Below are 21,858 nucleotides of genomic sequence, written 5' to 3'. Positions count from 1 at the left end.
ATTTCCAAGACAATTTCCCAGTCTCGAGAAAAACCGTTTGAAGTTTTCGATTTTTCGCCTAATTTTGAACGGGAAAAGCGAGCGAACAGGCTTCTTTATGCTTAATTTAAGCCGTTTACAGTAACTTATTTATGCTTAATTTTAGTTTTACTCGAGTAAAGTTAGCTTTTGGAGTTTTTTAACGCCATTTTGGGAATCAAAACTTTAAAAAAAAACAGCGAATTTTTGTTTTTCTTGTCATTTTTTTTCTTCAAAAATTGTTGTTGTCCAATATGCCTCTATTTCACTACCACTATGATTGTCGAATGTGCCTAATTTCTAGTTTTTGTTCAGATCCTTTAATCACAGAAATAACGACACTAACGACACACCCAGAAATAACGGCAATACTTCGAAACATCAATTTTTTTGCGTGTTTTTCGAAGACTCTGTGGTCGGAACACTCTGTGTTTCTTCCAGAGCAACCGGCTAACTTTGTTGAAATTTGTTTTTTTTGTCATTCAAGAAAAACTATGCTAATAACCATTGACTTTAATTCTAATGCAATGAACGCCAATTCAGGAAACAATGATTCGCGCCTTTAGTTGTTCAGAATCAAAATTTTTTACAAAGAAGCGAAGGTGCACTCAAGGTAGAAAACAGCGAATAGTAACTCCAAAATAAAACAGAAAAAAAGAAATAAACAAAAAGCAAAATGAATTTTGAAAAAAACTTATGCTTTGAGCCTAAATGGATTTGCCAGCCCGAAGATAACGAGTCCCACGTCCTCGCATCTGCCCTGTCATCCTCGCATCTGCCCTGCCCTGCATAACTTGCCCTGTCATCTTTTAGATCTTGCTTATTTTAATGATACACCGTTGGAACGTTCCAAGAAAATTAAGAACACAGAACTGATTTATCAACTTGTGATTTTTGCTCCAACAACTCTCGAAAGGAATGAGAAGGAACTGTAGCTCAGGATGAGTTTTCTTCTGCCCAAACTCAAGCGATTCAAAAAAAGGTCGAAGGGGGTCAAAAAGAGTTCTTTAAAGCAGCCATTTCATCCAAACTTCGAATTCCAAAAAATATATATATTTAAATTTTTGCTTCTCAGACTGAAATTGAAGAACAAACCTTTTACGCAACAATAACAATTTATCATATGCAACAACCGAACGGTTGCTGGACGTTTTGAAAAAATAATGTCCGGACTTAATACCACACACTTACCAAACTTAGCCAATAGACAGTTGAAAAGAGTCAATGAACGCACGGAAACAAAAAAATTGACTTGTTACAACAACTTCAACTTTTAAATTTCAAAAAAAAACAAGACTGCTCGTATATCAGGGCAAAGCCCTGAATGTTCCGACTGCACTTAAGCCAAATTGAATAGTATCTTTTTTGGTTGAATAATTGACAAAATAATTTAGAAATTTTTTTTTTCATTTTATCCCACAAACGCTGAGTAAAACACTAAGGGTGTGTTTAGCGTCTCGCATTGTAATAATAGAATTAAATTGCCGGCCTCAAGTCTATTTGGAACAAAACAATTCGCTTCTTACGAGTGTTATAAGAACGCAATATATCGCACTTTAATTATCCCTTCTTGGCCAAATTAGCAATTTTCAAACACCTGTAACTTTACTAAAAATAATCACAGTTAAAATACTTCTTTGAGAGATATTGTTATTCTAAGCTCAAATTTAAAGAAGTTAAAGAAGGTATAAGAAATTTAGTCAAAAACGCTTAGTTAACAAGTCAAAAATTGACTGAATAAAAACACAGCAAGCTTAAATATTCCTCTTTTTCTTCGAAAGTCGGAACAAAAATTTATGGCCCGAACGGTCTTTGAATTTTTGGAAACATTTATGAAAGAAACTTGTTTAAAAAAATTAACTTAATTTCAGAAAATTGGAACAATACTTTATGTTTCTATTCCACTGGAAAATCCGAAAAATGCACTGGAAAATGTACTTTCGAAATTAGAAGTCAAATCAAGTTTTAGTGACATTTACACTTTTGCAGTTCAAAAGCCGAGCTTGTCCTCCTTCTAAAAAAGAAATGATCAGGACTCAGGAAGAAATGAAATATCAAGCCGCAAAAAATCAATTTTGAACAATTTTGAACGGATTTTGAAAAATTGGAACAATACTTTGAGTTTCTATTCCACTGGAAAATCCGAAAAATGCACTGGAAAATGCACTTTCGAAATTAGAAGTCAAATCAAGTTTTTGTGACATTTACACTTTTGCAGTTCAAAAGCCGAGCTTGTCCTCCTTCTAAAAAAGAAATGCTCAGGACTTAGAAAAATGAAAATTCAAGCCGCGAAAAATCAATTTTGAAAAAAATCATCGCTACCTATATAAAAAAAACTTTACTGCGTTTATCGATTCTTGTTGAAAAAAAAAACGATTTGTTTATTAACTTCTGGCAAGGATAACTGTGGCCAGCATTTTCTGAGCTACTTGTGTGATAAACCGCTACATTTGTATTTCAAGATGCATCTTATACAAATATCCCCGGCAGCGCTTTGCATTACACAAGCAATTAAAACAGCGAGTATTTGAACGTTGTTAAATATTATGCGGAAAAAAGATAAAAAATATTTTGAAACTTCTCAACTTTAACCTGTCAACCTACTGTTTTCTACTTTCATAATTTACTTGGCCAATAAGTGTGCAAATACTTTATCTCTAAGCCAGCTATTAAATTGATTTCCCGCCACGTATCAAGCAAAATATCGCCCGTTAAGCAATCTTCAGCTTATTGAGACAGTGAGACCGAAAAGGTGTAAAACTGAAATCAAGTTTCCACTGTTGTAATTGGTGCGCGCAACTTACCGCCCATTTAAAAAATAAAATTAAAATGAACTTCAAAAAACTCAAAAGCCCGTCTTAACTAAGATGTTGAGTCAACAAACACAATTCAAACTGGTTCATTAAAACTTGAAAACTAAAGCCATAGAGATACAAACTTTTCTTACGATTGTAAAAACATAGTAACTTTTGAAACTCTGCCACTGATAAAGAGGAGAAAACATGTCATTCAACTACCAATTCTATGCAGCATAAGTGCCACCACAATGAGCATTATTGGATTCGAACAATTCGAGTTGGATTGGAAAAGGGAACTCGTGATAGAACACAATGCTCATAACCTTGTTTCTGTTAAAACCAAACTAGACAGAGGGGCGAAGCTGGGTTTCGCGAACACTAGTGAGAAAACGACAAAAAAAGCAGTCTATAAATTGAAAAAAAAGTAAAAATCAGGCTTGAAAATTTAACTTTTTGCTATGGCAGATTCGATCTACGACATGGAGGTTTAGAGTCATCTGTCCGCGTATCTGCGCCACGGGCCCTTACCAATTGGTTACCAGTAGCCACAAATAAAGCAGCTCCATATGCTAAGAAATTGCTATTGCTCTGCAGCAAGTGGCACCATATATAAATAGACACAACTTTGCATGCAATAATTTGGAATATACTAAACTAAATGCGTCTATTTTAACTTTTCATGGTATTAATTGGAAAACAAGCTACCAAATTATGAATAAATTATGCATTTCAAAACAAATTCCAGATATATTGAGCAGGAAAAACTCTGAAATGGAATTTTTGTACTCTTCTTTGTAACTTTAGCTTCTTTTGGTTTGTTTGATGAGTCAACTTATAACATATCGAATGTCAAAGCACATGCTACCAAATACCGCAAAATTGGCAGCAATATTCGCTACTTAGATTGGAAAAAATAACAGTCTTACTATAACACTACGCTCGTAAAAATGAGGACTCAGAAAAAAAAGTTGGTACAGAATGTTAAACGGCTGGACAAAAATAAATTATATTAAAATCAGTTTGGCCCAATGCCACTTGATGACCTGAAAGCCTCAGTGCCTAGTTTGAACTCATGCTTAGCAGCTTATAATTTTACAGCAAGAAATCTTGCAATCTTTCTGTTTAAAAATTTATGCCATAGCAATCTTATGAAGTCTTGAGTTAACGCCATTGCAGCTACACAAGCACACCAATTGAAGTAATCTTGCAAAACCAACGATGAAAACCGAAGCCATGAGTGATGAAGAAAAAACAAGACAATGATTACACTCGGTGAAAACGACATACGATCAAAGATCAAGCAAAAAATTGAACAACTTTCATGAATTTGCAATTTTACGAAACACCAAAGCATCAAGCATTTACTTTGCATTAATCCGCTGAAGAAACTTGAGGGTTGAGCCAGTACTCCGGAAAACATATTAACCGGCGGCTGAGCCTTCGATTGATCTGGATAAGTATTGATCATTAAATTTTGTTTGCGATTTGCTTCATAATTTTCAAAGTTTGATCGTGGAAAAGATGCCATTTCTGCTCCTCTTAACACTTCATGTTGTCGAATATTATCAAACGGCGACGCGAAAACTTCCGAAGTAGACTGAGTTCTGCGACGATGCGCCGGCGACAGACTTCGGCTACTCGGGGTCAAAGCCGAGGATACAGCGTCGGAGTGTTTCCAAGTTTTGAAAGGGGAGCTATGTTCAGAATGGGGATACAGGGGCAGATGCATGCTTCGTTTGACATTAGAAATCAGTTTGTTAACTGTATCCGCGCCCCATGTGTTTTGAGGCGCAGAAAATCCGAAGGGACCAGCTGCTAGAGCACGCATGGTAAACATATAACACTTAGCTCGGAATACATAAACAGACACGCAATACGTAATATCTCCAATGACAGAAATCAGTAAAATGCACTTCGTTCATTACCACTTGATAACTGATTTTCAAAATAAACAATTATCAAGACGTGTCTGATGTTTGATTTTCAAATGACATCAAATAAAAAATCGAAATTTCAAGGCATTTTCATACATAATAATGTTACACTTTAAAAACTATTGCATATTTGAACCCTCTCTATAGTTTGTTTTGAAATTTTCAAATTTTGAAGTTAAAGTTGCCGAAAAAAGGGTTGACAAAAAATGATCAAAGCAGATGCGACATATAAAAGTGCACATAAACCAATTTCATCCGGGGAGAACCCACAAAAAATAGAGTCAGCTTTAAGTGATCGCGCCTTCTGCATGTAATAAATTTTAAAAAAAACTTGTAATAAAATTTATTTAAAAAAAAACATGTTATTATCTCAATTAGTGATCATTGAACTAATCCAACGACATATTTTCAACACAGATTTGTTCTTCTTCTTTCCCTGATAATTCTGCTCATTCCTGAATGGAAAACTAAACAAGTGATAAGTTTAAATCAAAATATATTATAAATCAAAAAAAAACATCAAAATTCAAATCAGAATGAGGTCAAGGAGGAAAGGATGAGGTTAAGTGATGATTGCTAATCTTACCATTGGCATCCATTTGAGACTGAGTTGCAGTCCACATATTGTTTTGCTGTCGATTCCTGTTTGCCACCATAGAGTCTAAAAACAAATCTAAATCACACTCAGTGTCTGATCTTAGAAGACTGATCAAAATCATTCAGCTTCTAAGACTGAATAAAAAAAAATAAAATATAGTTAAGCAAAACAGGTTAGAATCAACCATGGATCTCGTTAACTACCCCCCCCCCCCCACCCTAGGGTACCTAGTAACGAATTGTCACCCCTATAATGAACTAACTAAACGGTTAAGCCAATGTGAATTTTCTACCTAGTAACGCATCTCCCTCCCCCTTTGGCAAAGGGTGGGGGTGGGGTAGTTAAAAGATCCTCAATCATTTATGTAAGTGGAGCATCGCTGAGAAAGTCATATCTTCAGACTTAACTCTCGGCCTCCATTTTTACTGTAGGCCCATTATACATTTGGGTATAGTGACTACTCTTATAAGAGCAATCAACAGTTGGGCCATATTTAGTTTATTCAATTTTATTGGTAACTTAATCTGGAATTTCTCATCTAATTCCCAACAATTGTCTAGCCATTAGTCTCTAAGTTACACGTATGCAATCTGAGTCGGCTTTTTTTGCTCCAACAAATTTGCGGCAAATTTTTGTTGACTGCAAATTTCTATTGGCTGCAAATTTGTGGCAAATTTCTGTTGACTGCAGTTTTATGAAATTGTGGCCTTGAAGTAAGTGGCCTTTGCTTCAAACGCAAATTCCGCTTCGCTTCAACGTCATTTCATAGCCTATAATAGATTGGACAAATAATTTCCGGTTAACTAAAAATTCAGCATTACATAGAAGGAACTTCGCATCGCTTGCGACAAAAATTGACGACAACGGTAAAAGAATCATAAAACTCGGAGATAAAAAGATGTATCATATATTCTGAAAACATCTAAATAAAAAATGAAATCTAGAACAGCTATCCGTTATAAAAATTAACTTCAAAAAAAGACAATTTGTCACAAACTACAAAACCAAAAAACGCTGCCTGAAAATGTCAAAATTGTATCGTGATGCACATTTATCAAAAAAATAGAACAAACAAATCAAAAACATGGCCAACACACAGTTGGAACAGAGTAATGAACGCAAGTAACAAAAAAAACTGACTTAGTTGAAAAATCTATACTTTCAAAAATCACAGAAAAAAATAGATGCCCTCTTTAAGCTCTTTGAATTTCCAGTACCCATTATGATTGACGCTTTCTTGATAACAGTAACCCAACTTGAGAAAACTGGAGTTTTTTTTCCGGCTGGAAATCCAATAATTAAATTCCTATTTCGAAACTAGTAATCGTTCACGTTTTTTCGCGCCATTTCCACGTTTGTATTTAGAGAGTGCTTTTTACGTAACTTTCAGCAAATGAATTTCAATAGAACTCAAAAAATGCTTATATATCTAAGTGAACTCATAAATGCATTAATATGTATGAATGCAAATCTGTAGTTATTAGAGCCCTTTGAAACTTTTTTTCTGAAAAAAAAAAACAAACAAAAAATAACGAAGAGCTACTTAAGGGTCTTCAACCAAAGTCCGTATTCGCACCAAAACCTCAAAACTTTTTCGCATTATCAGCAAATTTCTAATTGAAGAAACTATTGTGCCTTCATTTAATAAAAAAAATTGTATTGCAATTTACAAGAAATCAAAAGCAGAACCGCAAAACATCAACAAGATTTAAACAACTTTAAAGATCTTAATAAATAACTGCTTGTCGTTCATTGACATTTAACAAATATATCAGATAAATGGGAAACAAAACCGATGAGAAACAAGGATAGACGGTTACTGTGCAAGTAGCACAGAATGTTCCGACCAGTCTTAAAAAATGGCAACAAATTTTTTTTCCAATTAGTGTTCGGCTTGGTGAGATAAAGGAATCTGAGCAAAAAAGTAGATGTTAGACATTTGTGTCAGTAATACAAAATATGCAAATCTGAAAACTATTTTTGACAATAAATAACAAAACAAAAAAAATTTTCAGATAATTTTTCAAATTTTTTTCCCTAAACTTTTGAAGTTTTTGATTCCTAAGAATAAGAAAAAAAACTCCAAAAACTAACTTCATTAGAGTAAAACTAAATTTTCAAGGCTTAAATTAAGCATGAATAAGCTAATGAAAGCCTGCTCACTCGCTCAAAATTTGACGAAAAATCAAAAACTTCAAACCGGGAAAACTTTTTCTCAACACCGAGAAAACTTTTTTGAAGTTTTTTGATGTCAGTCGAATCACGACTGAAAGGGCTTTGATATGATAAATCATTCAACCCAATCCGATCATTGTTTGTGGTGCCTGATTTTGCGTGGGAAACAAAAAGAAGAAAAAAACTAAAACACCCGAATACAAAGTTCCTCCCCATTTCCAATGGTCGGAACCCGGAACAATGGAGTTCCAATTGATAAATTTAAAAAAAACTCAAGGTCCGACCGCGATTCAAGCTGTATACATATGTCAGTCAAGATCGACGCGCAACCTCTTACATTTTCGCATTATTGCTGTTACAGAATCAAGGAAAAGGCGGGACTCAAAAATTTGACCTCTTGACAGAAAGAAGATATGTTTAATGAAAAAGGTTTGGTTCCCGTTTAAACGACGTTTGCCATCGCAAAGGTAAAACCTCAGTTAAATTTTATTTCTGATTTTAGAAAAAATTACTCTTAAGTTTAGAGCAAATTATATGATGAAACCAGAACCACTAATAATTATTCTTTAACTTACCGTCTCAATTATTTATTCAATATGGTTTTACAAAAACTTCCAACCAGACACCCATTTTTTGAGCAATCAATTCAAAAATTGTGGACAACTCACAGTTGTCGCTGGTTGCTCCAGGGGCACTCTTTTGCCTCATTGCAGTGGTATTCGGAGGAGGGGATGGAATAGGCAACGAGTGGGAGGACGAAGAGTCGTGTACATGGAGATCATACCATCTCAGCTCCCCGTCGAAAGTGACCTGGTCCAAACTCAGCAGCACCTAATCAGTTATTTGGCTGTGAGATCCAAATTGATGTCAGCCCGATTTGGCCTCTATGCAAAAAAAACCGCTTGCCACAAAATATTACTCATGGAGTCTATAACAATGCTCATCATACAATTTTCAGATAAATTTTTCAAAATTGTTTTAAAAAGACTTATACATTAAAAAAATTTTCGTCTCTCAAGGTCAAAAATGTTTACCAGCGTTTTTTTTACAGCTGAACGTCCCGGCCAGCGCAGTTTAACTCCTCGCTTGTTCAAATCAACATAAGCATATGATGTGCCTTTCGCTTATCTTCTCCATGCTTTAAGCGTTGTATTCAGCGACCAAAATTTTTTCGATGTAGCTATACATACTGGAGAAATAAATTAATTTTTATCATTAAAAACCGATAAAGAAATTTTATTCGAATGCCGTCAAAGATCATATTCATTCCATATCACAGATTCCATATTGCTTTTATTAAAAATTCTTCTTCTCAACAGTTTTTTCAAATTTACCTAAAAGACAATCAGGACCTCTACAAACTGTTTTTTTAACTTCAGCCCTTAATTTAATTTGTTTGTTGAGTTGATGCTGGCTGCCTTCTCTTTAATCTCCAGGATATCCTACTCGATGAGCAGTACTGCTCTTTAGGATCTCCCTCCAAGCATAATATATTGCTTTTGGCGTTGTATATGTAGCTGGTAAAGTAATTCAAATTTCAATTTCAGTACTTTTTATATTAGTCTCAGAGACAAATTCGAGTTTACCAAAAGTTTAAGGAAAATTAACTACTACGTAGATGAACATTCAACGCCAGACAAACTCAAACGAATTGGTTCATCAGCTTTTGATAAAATTGACACCAACCTCTCCTAGAAACTCTTTCACGGCTGGTGGCCCCCCTGCGCCCCCTGCAGCTGCCATGGACATGGACATAGAATGATGTCCATCTGTGCTATTAGCAGAGGTGTCTATGAAACTGTTGTCCCACAAAGTAACCTCCAGTTCCTTCTCAAGTAACTGACTCCTCCCAATGTAAAATGTGAACACCTTAAACATAAACAATAAATGCTACTATTCCCATGGAAGAAAGAAAGAACAATTACGGAAAAACTCTCAACCAATCAACCAGGCGCGGATCTAGAATTTTATTGAGGAGGAGGAGGCGGGGGGATTCTAAGTTGATTGATCGAGCTTTTATACAATTAACCTTCTGAGAGCAGATAAACAACTTCAAAGCACACGAGTGAGTGTCAAATATTTCAATCGTTGCCAAGGACATACCAAGGATCCACAAAAATGCTGTGTCGAACAAAAGTGGCGACAGATGATGATGATGATGATGAGACCCAGAAATTAGGCAGAAACTTAAGCGTACCTGGTTCCACACCGGCTGTAGAGTGTCGTAAGATGTCTTTGTGCGTCTCAATGAGTCATCGCGTCTGTCTGGGAGGAGGTACAGCTTAGCGTAGGGGTTTCGAGTCCCGCCTCCAACCCCGTCGTTCCTCGAGATGAGGTCAATCGCCTGGTTTAAGGTCACCGTTAGTTGATTGTCTTTCTCACTGTAGCTCAGACTCATCTAAATAGAACGAAGAAACTCAACACTTCAACTTCAAAATGATCTCCTAAATATTCTGAAAAACTCATCATAATGCTTCAATCTGATTCGTGGTTGAAAAATTAACTACTATAAAACAAAATGATTATCTGAATCATCATTTCAAATCGAAGCTCATAATCACGAACGTATAACTGAAAAAATCCGATCATCATTTAAGGTACAGTTCAAATACGGAGCCATCTTATAGTTATTATTAAGTCCTTTAGGCGATCAAGCAGTTTTGCTATTAAATTACAGCAAGCAGCAATTATTTCGTATAAAAAACGGTTAAATATGCATTAGTACGAAAAAAAATTAGTATATCAATAGAAACAATCAGTGACCGATTTTTTTTGACCTGGGCTCTTTGAAAAATGTTGTCGCCATTTTTAGGTCAGTATTTTTTGTTGAGCACAAGTTTGATTAGTATGAGTTTTTACAATTTCTTTTATTTAGATCGACTTCAGTTCGCACGAAGAAGGAGCACATGTTTGTTTTTTTGCCTAATTAAGATTTATTCCGACTTTAAAATACCACTACCGCAACATCCACACCTTTTCGCACTCCTTTTATAAACTAATCTATTTGGCCAAATCTCTCTTAATTAGCTCAAGGAAACACCCATTCATATTCGGCTTCCCAAGTCGCCACCATATTCACAGATGACACTAAAATAATTTAAAGCAAGAATTTTTATGCCGGGTTGATTCTCAAAACGAGAACTCATTTTTAGTTCCAGCTTTCTTGTGTAAGGAGATATTCGTAACTGGGTACAAAGTTGACACAACCGTTAAATTATTTCTTTATACGGAAGGAAAATCATTACTTGGCACCAAAGAGTGGGGAAATAGAAAAGGAGATCCAATCAAACTTCAAAATGCTGAAATACCACGAACTAGTTTCTATAATTAATATGCAAGAATTAATGTCAATAGAAACGCTAACTAGACAAAAAAATCATCGAACTTATTTTTCAATCATTCCTTTTCATGGGATTAAGAGTAATTTCTGTAAAAATGAAACTAAAATTAATATCATCAGTCTAGAAGGATCTCTTTAACTATTTGCGCCCTTTGGTACCGTGTAACGAAATTACCAACTCTATAAATAACTAATTCAAAGGTTATGCATCTGTGAGTTTTGTACCCAGTTAAGAATCTCCCTCCTTTTGCAAAAATGGGTGATAGTTAAAGAGGTCCGTCTAGTAATTGTGAAGAACCAGCAACAACATTAACAGCGTCATTAGTGTTCAACTGTCCACCTCTCTCAGAGCATGGATTTAGAAGTAGGGTCAGGTCGGTCAGGGCTGGGGGAAAATTGGAGGGAGGCGGCAAATGGCTTCAATGGAGGGCAGGGACAGCTTTAACAGACTACACGGGAGCAAAAAAGGAACGAGAAAAATAATAGAATGGAAAATAAAAAGAGCAGGTAAGCAGTAGACAGGGTTACATAGCGGTGAAGTAGAAGATCTCGCAAACAGACAGGCCAGTAAGCAGACAAATTTTGAAGATTCTATTTGTTGGGCTATTATTGCCAAACAAAAAAAAATAACATTAATCCCGAACGATTTTAACCATTTTTGTTTCCCTTAAAATTCACTCAAATATCAACTCATTTCCTTTTGAGCACAAAACTTTTTAAAATCAATTTTGAGTGAATATTTCAAAAACACATTTCGCATCCTTTTTCAACCAATCAAATTTGAGTATTGTCGAATTTGTCTGCTTATTGACGTGTATGAAATGGAGGTTGTCTGCATGCTAGCCGCACACAAGTAAACAGGGCATGGGCACAAATAGCCCTAAATTGGGCACAAAAACATGTAATTTGGATTACAAATACAATACAACCGCCTCTCTCTCTCTTTCTTTTTTGTCTCTCGATTTTTCTCCTCTCGTTCAGTGGTTCTCAAAACACAATAACTATACCATTCCATCCCCCTCACTAAATCATAACTGCCGCTACTTCCTTACGCACGATTAACAGAACAGTGCACTAAGTCGAATGTAACGTGCTCCGAATCGACAACAGTACATCAATAGACAGTATAAAAGGCAACAAATATACATCATTTCAAAAGATATACTCTTTACTTCGTATTTTAATATCGGTTACTTTTGTAATCGTCAAACTTCTTAGCTTCAAAAACTCTACGAGTAATTCTTTGAAGCTTCGAAGCTTTCATTGTTAACCTTGGACAGTATTTCCCTAAAACTAACAACCTCGATTACCAAAAAAATTATAAAGTAAGTGAACTTCATATTTTTGAAACTGAAAACCAATTTATTACCTCGTGTCCGGCGATCAGGACGGGAGCTTCTAATTACGTCAGGGGGGGGGGGGGGGGGGGGCTTTAACAAGACAATCACTTCAAAGAGAAAAACAGCACTTAGTTCAACCATTTAAGTTTCTTGTTTTAGTCATTTAGTCTTGTTTTTAAAACAGTATAGCCAATCTGGGAACTGTAAACTAAGTAATCTTCTAAACTTCCCGTCGTCTTAGTGACACGTCGTCCAGTTTACCTCGCACCACATGCTTTAGTGCCTAACCCAATATTTTTCACTCGCTTAGCGCATTGTTTGGGTGATCTGTGTATGTGTATGTGGCGGCTCCTTCATGTGCACAAGAACGAGTGACCTAGGCGAGCCTCTAAATCACCACGTGTAGCTTCAGGGCTTCCTGGGGTATTGTATCCCATTTGCCTCAGAGGCTGTTTGGAGCTAGAAGTGCTGCTTTGTCTGCACACTATTCTATCTAAGGTCGCACCCAGTAGCATTCACTGTGATATAATATGGTATAGTATTAAGACATCACAGTATTGAGAGGCATCCTTATAGTAAGTTAGTTACATGATAACAAATCAACTCAGTTTGGTATGCTCGAGAAGATAAAAACCACGCCACCATCAATCTAACACATATGGGTACTTTAACTTATGAATACAAATTGTAGGAAAATATCAAAAACATAATGAAACAAGGATAGCCAGTTACTGTGCAAGTAGCACAGAATGTTCCGGCCATAACCTTTAAAAAAAACTACAAGATAAAGGTTTTTTAAATTAGTTTTTCTACGTGGGGTGAACACAAAAAGTCTGAAGTTAAACTATATTTTAGGTATATTAAACATTAATGGTAAAACAGGCAAATAAGAATGAAACATTTTTTAAGAATTGACTAGAAAAACAAAAAAATTCCAAAGATTTCAAAAATTTTCAAATTTTTTAGCAGAAAATATTCAAATTTTTTCGAAACTTTGGTTTCCAGAATGGTGCTACAAAACTCCAACAATTAAATTTACATGCTTTAAGTTAAGTTTTAAAGGCTTATAGTTTAAATTTCTCCTAATTAAGCTGTTGTAAGTCTGCTCGCTTGCTTTATTCGCTCGAATTCAGACAAAAAATCAGAAATTTCAGACCGGTTTTTCCCAACACTGGGAAAACTTTTTGAAAACCCAAGCATTATTTAAGGTACCTGATTTTGTATAGAAAACAAAAAGCAAAAAAAAACACCCGAATACTAAGTTCCTCCCCATTTGGTCGAAACCAAAAATAGCACAAAAACGCTATGTCAATGCTTGCTTCAAAGCTCCTAGAACGTTTCAAATATGACAACCAAAAAGGTTGAAACGGCAATCGGTTCTTTCCCACTTCACATAGGTATCGTTTTTATAGTGTAACGACAAACAGAAAAACCTTTCATAAAAAATTGCAGATTGCGTGACGGAAAGAGCCCTTCTCAGAATTTAAAAATCCAGTTGCCTGGCAAGTAGGACAAAAAATTCCGATCACTCTGAAACTATCGTAGAAGCAATGGTAAAAATTAAACAGAGGTAGAGCTGCCATTCGGAAACACACCAGCAACAATAACAGCGAAACTGTAAATCATAACTTTAAGTAACTCAACATCTAATCAATGTACGCATAGAGTTCCGTTTTCATAAGAAGATTTGTATATATCACCAATTAATTTTACCGATGTCTTCGAGGTGAAATTGTTATGAACTTACTTAAATGTGTAATTTTATTTATATTGTTAAAGTGTAATTTGTTGATTATATTCCCGCAGTAAACTAATCGCATTTTGACATTTCTTAATTTCATTTACTGAAAAATATTTAGGCAACTAGTCTGAAATTTGAACTTATCTTAATTACACTTTTTTGTATTGATGCATAGACTTTTCTATAGTAATTGAAGTGCTCTTTCTTCTTCTATGCACCAACATAGGATTCTTCTATGCACCAACTAATAAACAACAATATAAAGCTGCTAGGATGATTCTTCTTTCACGTAACGCTTGAAATTAGCTACCGGGCAGTAATGAATGAGCTTTAAAACAGCAGACACAACTGATGCTTTTTGAAATCTCAAAATCGAAAATAGACTGCATCAAGAATTGAATACCAGCACTGAAAACAGAAAACTCGATTTGGTTTGGAAAACGCGCATTCCGTGTGTAAACACACAGAGCCAACATACCGTTGTTAAAGAGTCAATGAACCCAAGTTAACAAAAAACAACTGACTTAATGAAAAAACCTCAATTTTCGAAGAAAAAAAATAGATGCCCCTTAAACTCTTCGAATTTCTAAAACAATTAATGATTGGCGCTTTTTTGATAACATTAACCCAACTTGAGAAATTTGGATCAACAGGTAAAGTTTTTATTCCGCTGGAAACCTCAAAATTAAATTCCTTTTTTGAAACTGGCAGTCGATCACGACCTTTACACTTTTGCTATTCGACAGAGGAGTTTACTTCCTTTTAACAAAGGAAATGAGGTGAATTTAAACTGAAGCCAATAGTCACACCGCGAAAAAGTAATATGAGCCTGAACTAATTTTAAGATCTTTACTGAAAAAAAAAAACGAAAAACAAATCATTGCGACCTATAAAAGAGTCTGAAATACGTTCATCGACTTTTCAAAAGCCTTCATAAAGCCGGTTTAAAAATTAAAGATATTACAAAAAAACTTTTAAAAAATATCGCCATCAATACAGTAGATCTCATTGCAAACTCATTACGACAAGGCCACTGGCGCCTTTGTACTATTTTGAGATATCCATTTTTGGCTGATTAACCCTAAAATTTTTCTAAAGGCGCCTTCAGCACCAATATTTACTAATTTTGAGGGAGTGGAACGCCGAAAAAACGCAATGTTCTGGACAAAATTTTCCAAAAAGTGCCTAAAACCGCCTTTTTCTTGACTTGTTTCTTCAAAGTTTTGACTGCGCCGCAGAAAGTTTGGTCAAAATGGTGTCTTTAAAGTGTTTTAGGAGAGCTCAGAAAATCATTTTAGTCAACCTAAAAAAAGTCGACAAAATTTTCGATTTTTTTGAGAAAATTCGCCCCCTCCCTTCAAGAAAATTCTATATCCGCCCCTGATTACACTCATATAAATGAGGAGAGTATGTAGTACTTATAAAACATAGCGAGACAGGGAATTAAAACAAGAGCTTCAAAAAATCGGATGTCAAGCCGCCAAAATTATAAAAAAAAAAAACAAATTTCGACTCACGCAAAACTAATAAGATTAACGTACCTACACGTAATTAAATGAGTGAAAATTCTAACTTACAATATATACATGTTTTTAATTTGGAACATAGCTCACAAACCGCCGGTGTAAATTAAATTAAGCAGCCGAAAAAATATTGACTTTTTAAAACCAATTTTAAGTTTCAAATTTGGAGGAAAACCAAACAATTTACGGCTCCTTGAAATTCAGGAATATTGTGTGACAATGTTATTTTTTTCATAAAACTAAGTAAATTAGAGAAAACTTCATCAATAGTCAACAGCATTTTCGTTGAAGGCCTGCCCATATGTCGGACTTGAAAAAACCACCTACTGCAACGTTAACGCCAAACATTCGACATCTGGCAAAACTAGCCGGAAGTTCTGTGCCTTTTTACAGATTTGATAGCAAAAGATACCCTTAATAAAAACTTCCAATAAAATTTAATTTTCATCAGACTATCAGTTGCATTATTAGAACCGAAGCATGCTTTTTCGATTGCAAAAAAAGAAGCTTTTGAACTCAATTTGTATTGCGATACAATTTTCTTTGGAAATTTACGGGACGCGCATCATTTCAATTATTCACAAGTTATCAGCAATATTCCACATGTTTTTCCGAACCATTTCTCTCAGACTTCAAGCAAGTCTGGTTTACTTTGCTTTGTTGATTCAAAACAGACTGCAAAAGAAAAATATACAACCAAACTACACTTTCATCTACAGACTTCGGACTTAGACACTAGTCCATCAATTGCAACCAGATTTAGGACTTCATGCATACACTTAACTGCGCCAAACGGAGCTGCCAATTTAACTGCAGATGATTTTAAATCTTCTTTCTAGGCATCAAAAAAAGAATAGAATGAAAAAGCATACTCGACTCGGAAAAAATGCGCATACGGAAAAAAGATAAAACAAACGTCATAAAAACCTCAAATTATCCGTCACAAAAGAAAAAAAGGAGGGCCTCCGAATTATTTAACTGATTTAAAACACCAGGAGGCAAAGAAAGAAAGTGAAGCAACAGTCACGCATGAACGATCTTGAACAATCTACTGGATCAAAAGCAGATCTTGCAACATTATAACCGATGCGCTATTACAGTACAAAACATAGCCAACAGACAAATTGAAAAGAGTCAAGGAACGCAAGTAAACTGAAAAATTACTGACTTGTTATTAGAATCTTAGTTTTCGAATTTCGAAGAATAAAAATGTATGGCCTTAAAGCTCTTGGAATCTCTAGAACAATTAATGATTGTCAATTTTTTGATAAAATTAACCCATAGTTAGAAAACTGGGTTAATAGGTAAAATTTTTATTTCGGTGGGAAACTCGATAATTAAATTCCTCTTTCGAACCTAGAACGTCGATCACGTTTTTCGTGACCTTTTTATTTTGTTCGATAGTGAAGTTTGCCTTCCTTTAAACAAAGGAAATGAACTGAAGTAACGAAACAAATGATAAAACTATAGACTAAGGAAACAAGTAAACTGGGCAATAAATGAAAAATGGCACAAAAAAGCGAACAACCATTATTAGCTACTAGAGACTGTTTTTTAAGACGCAAGCCGAGACCCTGAATTTGTGGAGAATGCAGCACGAACAGTAAAAAAATATATATAGAAGAGTAATTCCTGAACTAGAACATAGTAAATCGAAGATTGGAAAAGAGTAAGGAACGCAAGCAAACATAAAAAAAAACACTGAATTTCCTATAAAAATATATCTAAGAAAAAAATCAAAGAATAAAATAGATGTCCTTTAAGCTCTTTGAATTTCTAAAACAATTAATGATTGGCGCTTTTTTGATACCATGAACCCCAACTAGAGAAAACTGGATTAATAGGTAAAGTTTTTATTCCGCAGGGAAATCTTAAGAAAAAATTCCACTTTCGAAACTAGAAATCTCTCAAAAATTTTTGCGCCAATTGCACGTTCGTATTTGGAGAGTGCTATTTACGTCACTTTCAGCAGATGAATTTCAATTGAACTCAAAAAGTGAATTTTATCTAAGTGCATCAATATTTCAAGACTTTTTCCTGAAAAAAAAAAATCAGCAGGACCTATATAAGTCTTCACTACGTTCATTACTCTAAGAACTATATGAGAAGATAGGGAGAAAGCAAAACTGAGCCTATAACCAACAAATTAGAGTAAGCACAATATGCAGTCCTAATAAATTTTTTTTTCTGCGAATCGCAATGTAGCTATCAGTAGGCCATAATAGGCGTGTCTAAGGATAGTCCTATTTTATTTTCTTTCCACATTCCAGACTGTTATTTTATTGAGCAAGCGCTCTTTTGCGACTCAAAGCCGTTTTCTTGCGTCTAGAACTTTCAAGTGGTACCACTATTGCAGCCGAAATTGGTCAAAATGTGGTAGACCTGAAGGTAGTGATCAAGTGAGAGCTGGTCCTCATACACTATCATTGCCATGGCATGACGATCTCAAAGTGAACGCCTTACCACTATGCTAAGTGTTTAGTCCCTTGACAAAACTACTTGATACGACTAGTCCATTTTTTTCAACTTTGATAAGAAATCGGTGCAAAACAGGATTCGAACCTACACCTAGTAGGTTTAACCCGAGTTTTAAGCACGTAACTAACAAGGCCTAATATATTGATCTAAGAACGCATTTAGATTATAGCACTTATTTAGCGGTTCATGTATATTTTATATCAGGAACTAGGGCATTTTTGAAGGACCAAACAAGTAATCTAATACCTTACAGGCAAAGAGTCTGGAAAAATATGCAAGAAGGCTCTTGGTCTCCAAATACACCAAACATGAAAGGACAAAAGAACAGGAAAGAAGAAAATTATTATACAAAATGCAAAATATTTTTCAGAACAGCATTTTTTTGAAAAAAATAGATGCCATTAAAGCTCTTTGAACCTCCAGAACAAATATGATTGATACTATTTGATAAAAATTGGCCCAATTTGAGAAAACCGGACCAATAGGCAAATCTTTTATTTCGCTGGGAAATCTGATAATTAAATTCCTTTTTCGAAACTAAAAGTCTATCAAGTTTTTCGCAACTTTAGATATTCGCTGTTCGAGAGTGGAGATTGCATTCCTTTTAAAAAACAAGAAGAACTGAACTTGAAAGGAAATCAAAAGTCATCGGCGAAAAAATTAAATGTGAGCGTAACAAATTCAAATACTTCTTTCTGAAGAAAAAAATCATCATAACTTATATGAGAGTCTGAACTACGTTCATCGACTTTAAAAAACTGCATTGTTTTTTGAAAAATTTTGAATTTCAAAGAACAAAATAGATGACTCTTCGAAATTCAAAATTCTAAAAAATCACACCTTTCAAGTGTTGTAACATGGTTAATTTGTTAATTAGCTAATGTAAACTGAAAACAATTGAGCTGATAAGTGCTTGGTCGGTTTTTAATTGCTCCCTTACAGCTTCCGTCGAAAATAAGGATGCTCTCGAAGCTGTTTTACGTCTATGCATCAGTATTTATTACGTTGGCCTGCTAAATTACTCATTTTTCACTTAATATGTCTGCTAAAAGATTGGTCCCCAGTTGTTTTTGAAATAACGCAGACATCACACTCCACAAAAATTTCAAATAAATTAAACACTTGATTCGCATTACATTATCATATTGAAATAATCCAATTTAAAGACTTTTACTGAACTTCGTCACAACCTTTAACAAAAACATCATCGCGACCTTTGTTAGTACCTTCTCTACGCTTATTGACACTTTAAAAAATCAGCGTTATACAATATATTAACCCCACAGCCAACTAGGCGAGTAAACAACCCAAATTTCAATAAAATTATTGAACGCTTATACAAATTAGGAAAAACAAACATAATCACATACCACTTGTCACTTTGGATGGTTTGCATAAAATGCTGATTTAAAATATCCGGAAAAACCGAATAAAATTTGAAATTCCAAACCCGTTTTTGTCAAATAGGGGTAAGATTAGAAAAAAAGAGAAATAAACAAAAGTACTAAGAATTTCTTAGTACTTTTATGATGCCATTTGATTGCGAAATTTGGAAACAAAAAAATATCCCAAAAATGGTCCATTATGCCTTTTTTATTTTATGAAAAATTACGTTGAAACTTCTTGGTTAATTGATTTTATAAAACTACATCAAAAGAAGCCTCTTCCACAGCTCAACTAAGTTGTAGAAGGGTAAAACATCTGTGCAAGAGAATTTATTTTTGATTGATAACGAAAAAGGTCCTTTTTACTATATAAAAATCAAAATCTTTCGCTAAAAACAAACTTTAAACGTTTTACGCAAACTTAATTTGGTGAAATTTTAAGCAAAATTTGTTGCCTTCATTTTTGTCTAATCTTAACCATATTAGATAAAAATGAGTTTGAAAAATGCATTTGTTCAATTTGTCCGGATAATTTAAATCAGCACTGTACTCTGCTCACTTTCGGTTGGCTCATTAATTTTCAGTTCTGCTAGTTTACCAACACACGTCCAAACCACGAACAAATTTCAGATAACTTTTTCACAGTCAAAGGTCAAATAACTAGTTTTGGGTGTAATAACGCTTTTTTGAGTTTCTTCTAACGCTTCCGCAAATCATTTAATTTATAAGAGTCATTAGAGCTTTGTGTAGTTGATTATTTAAGCATACCTGTATCTGTCCGCTCACGCACTCTGACGTGATAAGTGGATGCAGCTGGGCATTCTGATTGGCTGCTGAACCCAACACAGAAGAGGAGTTCATGTTCGAATTGTAGGCCATGGTTGTGCGGAACGCAGATGCAGGCAAACTGTATGATAAGGCACTGCTGCTGCTACTGTTATTCTCCCCCATTCCCACTCTCCCTTCTACCACTCCCCCTCCCCCTCCCCCTGAGTCGTGCTGCTGTCCTCGGCGGGTGGTAGGCCTGGGAGGGTAAGGCAACAGGGTCGATCTCTGATCTGATTGGCCGTCTCCATTCGCTCCTCCCATTCTACCCGCTATTGTGTTCAACTTCAGCTGCATATTCGGTCTAAATTCACACAACAAACACTCAAAGCAATCAAGCATTAATTCTAGTTCACTATGCTGCTTTTGGTCGAATAATTCACACAAGCCAAAGTAATTCTCTCCTATTTTCTTATAATTTCAGAAACTACATTAGAACCTATCTGTTTTACTACCTAAAAGTGCCTCTAAACATCATTTTAACTATATAATCCTTGATTTAACGAATTGTATCTGAGGATAAAATTTGTTTGTAATTGGGTGATTAACTCAAGTCAATTTTCATACACAGAGGCGAAGCGGAACTTCGCACCACTTGCGATACAACACTAATATAAAAAACAAGTCGAAAAAATTCAAAATGTTCAAAACCAAGTGACCCAAACTTTTCATATGCCTCGACAAAAAACAACTAGGGGCCCAGCTAAAGCTGGAGGTACGTGTTTGATATTGCATAAAATTTTCATACTGATGCCAGACGAAATATGCGATTTTAAAAAAGTTGGACTTTGCCCAAAAGCTTTGTTTCTCTACTAAAAGAAAATTTTGCGATAATTGAACTTTCCCAAGGTCACAGATTTCTCTTACAAAAAACAAGGAGTCACCGCTTCTGCAGGAAAAATCATTGCAACCGGGTCTTTCAATTGATTGAAACCAAAATCTCAGATTTAAGAAGATAGTTTACTAGAACATCAAAAAAAAAAAGGTCAAAAAAATTGACTTTTCCGAGAGCGATAACTTTGAGTAAAAAATTGTCAGTGACCGCTAATGCAATGGAACTTCCCACTACCCGTTATCTCTATTGAACACACAATTTCAGATTTGGCAGGTTAGTTTTCGAGAGAAGTCAAAAAGATTCAAAAATTCAGAAATTTGACTATTCCGAGGGCAATAACTTTTGTAGTACGCCGTGTGATGATAGAGATATACAATACAAATATATCTAAAATCTCGGGTAGCGGTGATGGCAGTTGGAGGAACGGTTAAAGAGCCGAAATTCCCTCTATTGCTTCAAATTAATGTGTGAGTCTGTTTTGGATACCTGCGACAAATGAGGAGGTCGATCTCAGGATCCTGCTTGGACTGCACTATCACTTGAGTGACTTGGTTGTGGGTGAGGTTCCGGAAAATAATCTTGTTCCACTCCAGGATCTCATCGCCTGAACAAAACAGAACAATGCAATGAAACATATACACAGTTCAGAATGTTCCGACCACAATTATTGACTCCAAATCCAAAAGTAAAGAAGACAAACAAGCATATTCAAAATTATGTTTTCATTTTTGTTTCCATTAAAAAACTCCTCGATGCTTTTGTCTCAGCAAAAGACAATTGAAGTCATGAAAAAATATATAGCCAACAGAGTTGGAAAAATGTTAATGAACAAGGAAACCAACAATGGTTTTTAGAACACATTTTTAAC

The 21,858-nt window shown here is 35.0% G+C and overlaps 1 protein-coding gene across 5 annotated transcripts in view; it reads right to left on the bottom strand.

Annotated features, from left to right (window-relative positions):
• Positions 1-21,858, bottom strand: part of LOC134842088 (regulating synaptic membrane exocytosis protein 2-like) — a 104,935-nt gene that overhangs the window by 21,612 nt on the left and 61,465 nt on the right. For 4 of the 5 annotated variants that reach the window (XM_063858259.1, XM_063858260.1, XM_063858261.1 and 1 more), the window contains 7 exons: positions 21,477-21,594; positions 20,099-20,459; positions 9,721-9,921; positions 9,210-9,392; positions 8,192-8,354; positions 5,337-5,411; positions 4,182-4,631 (listed from right to left, as the gene is read on the bottom strand). In XM_063858259.1, coding sequence (XP_063714329.1) covers positions 4,182-4,631; positions 5,337-5,411; positions 8,192-8,354; positions 9,210-9,392; positions 9,721-9,921; positions 20,099-20,459; positions 21,477-21,594 — 1,551 coding nt within the window. The remainder of the gene's footprint in view (positions 1-4,181; positions 4,632-5,336; positions 5,412-8,191; positions 8,355-9,209; positions 9,393-9,720; positions 9,922-20,098; positions 20,460-21,476; positions 21,595-21,858) is intronic. The other variant, XM_063858262.1, reaches the window with a different exon arrangement.

This window comes from Symsagittifera roscoffensis, chromosome 3, assembly GCF_963678635.1.
Source record: "Symsagittifera roscoffensis chromosome 3, txSymRosc1.1, whole genome shotgun sequence".
In the NCBI taxonomy this organism is placed as follows: Eukaryota; Metazoa; Xenacoelomorpha; order Acoela; family Convolutidae; genus Symsagittifera; species Symsagittifera roscoffensis.
The sequence above is the reverse complement of the archived record's forward strand: the minus strand, read 5'-3'. Positions and strand labels throughout refer to the sequence as shown.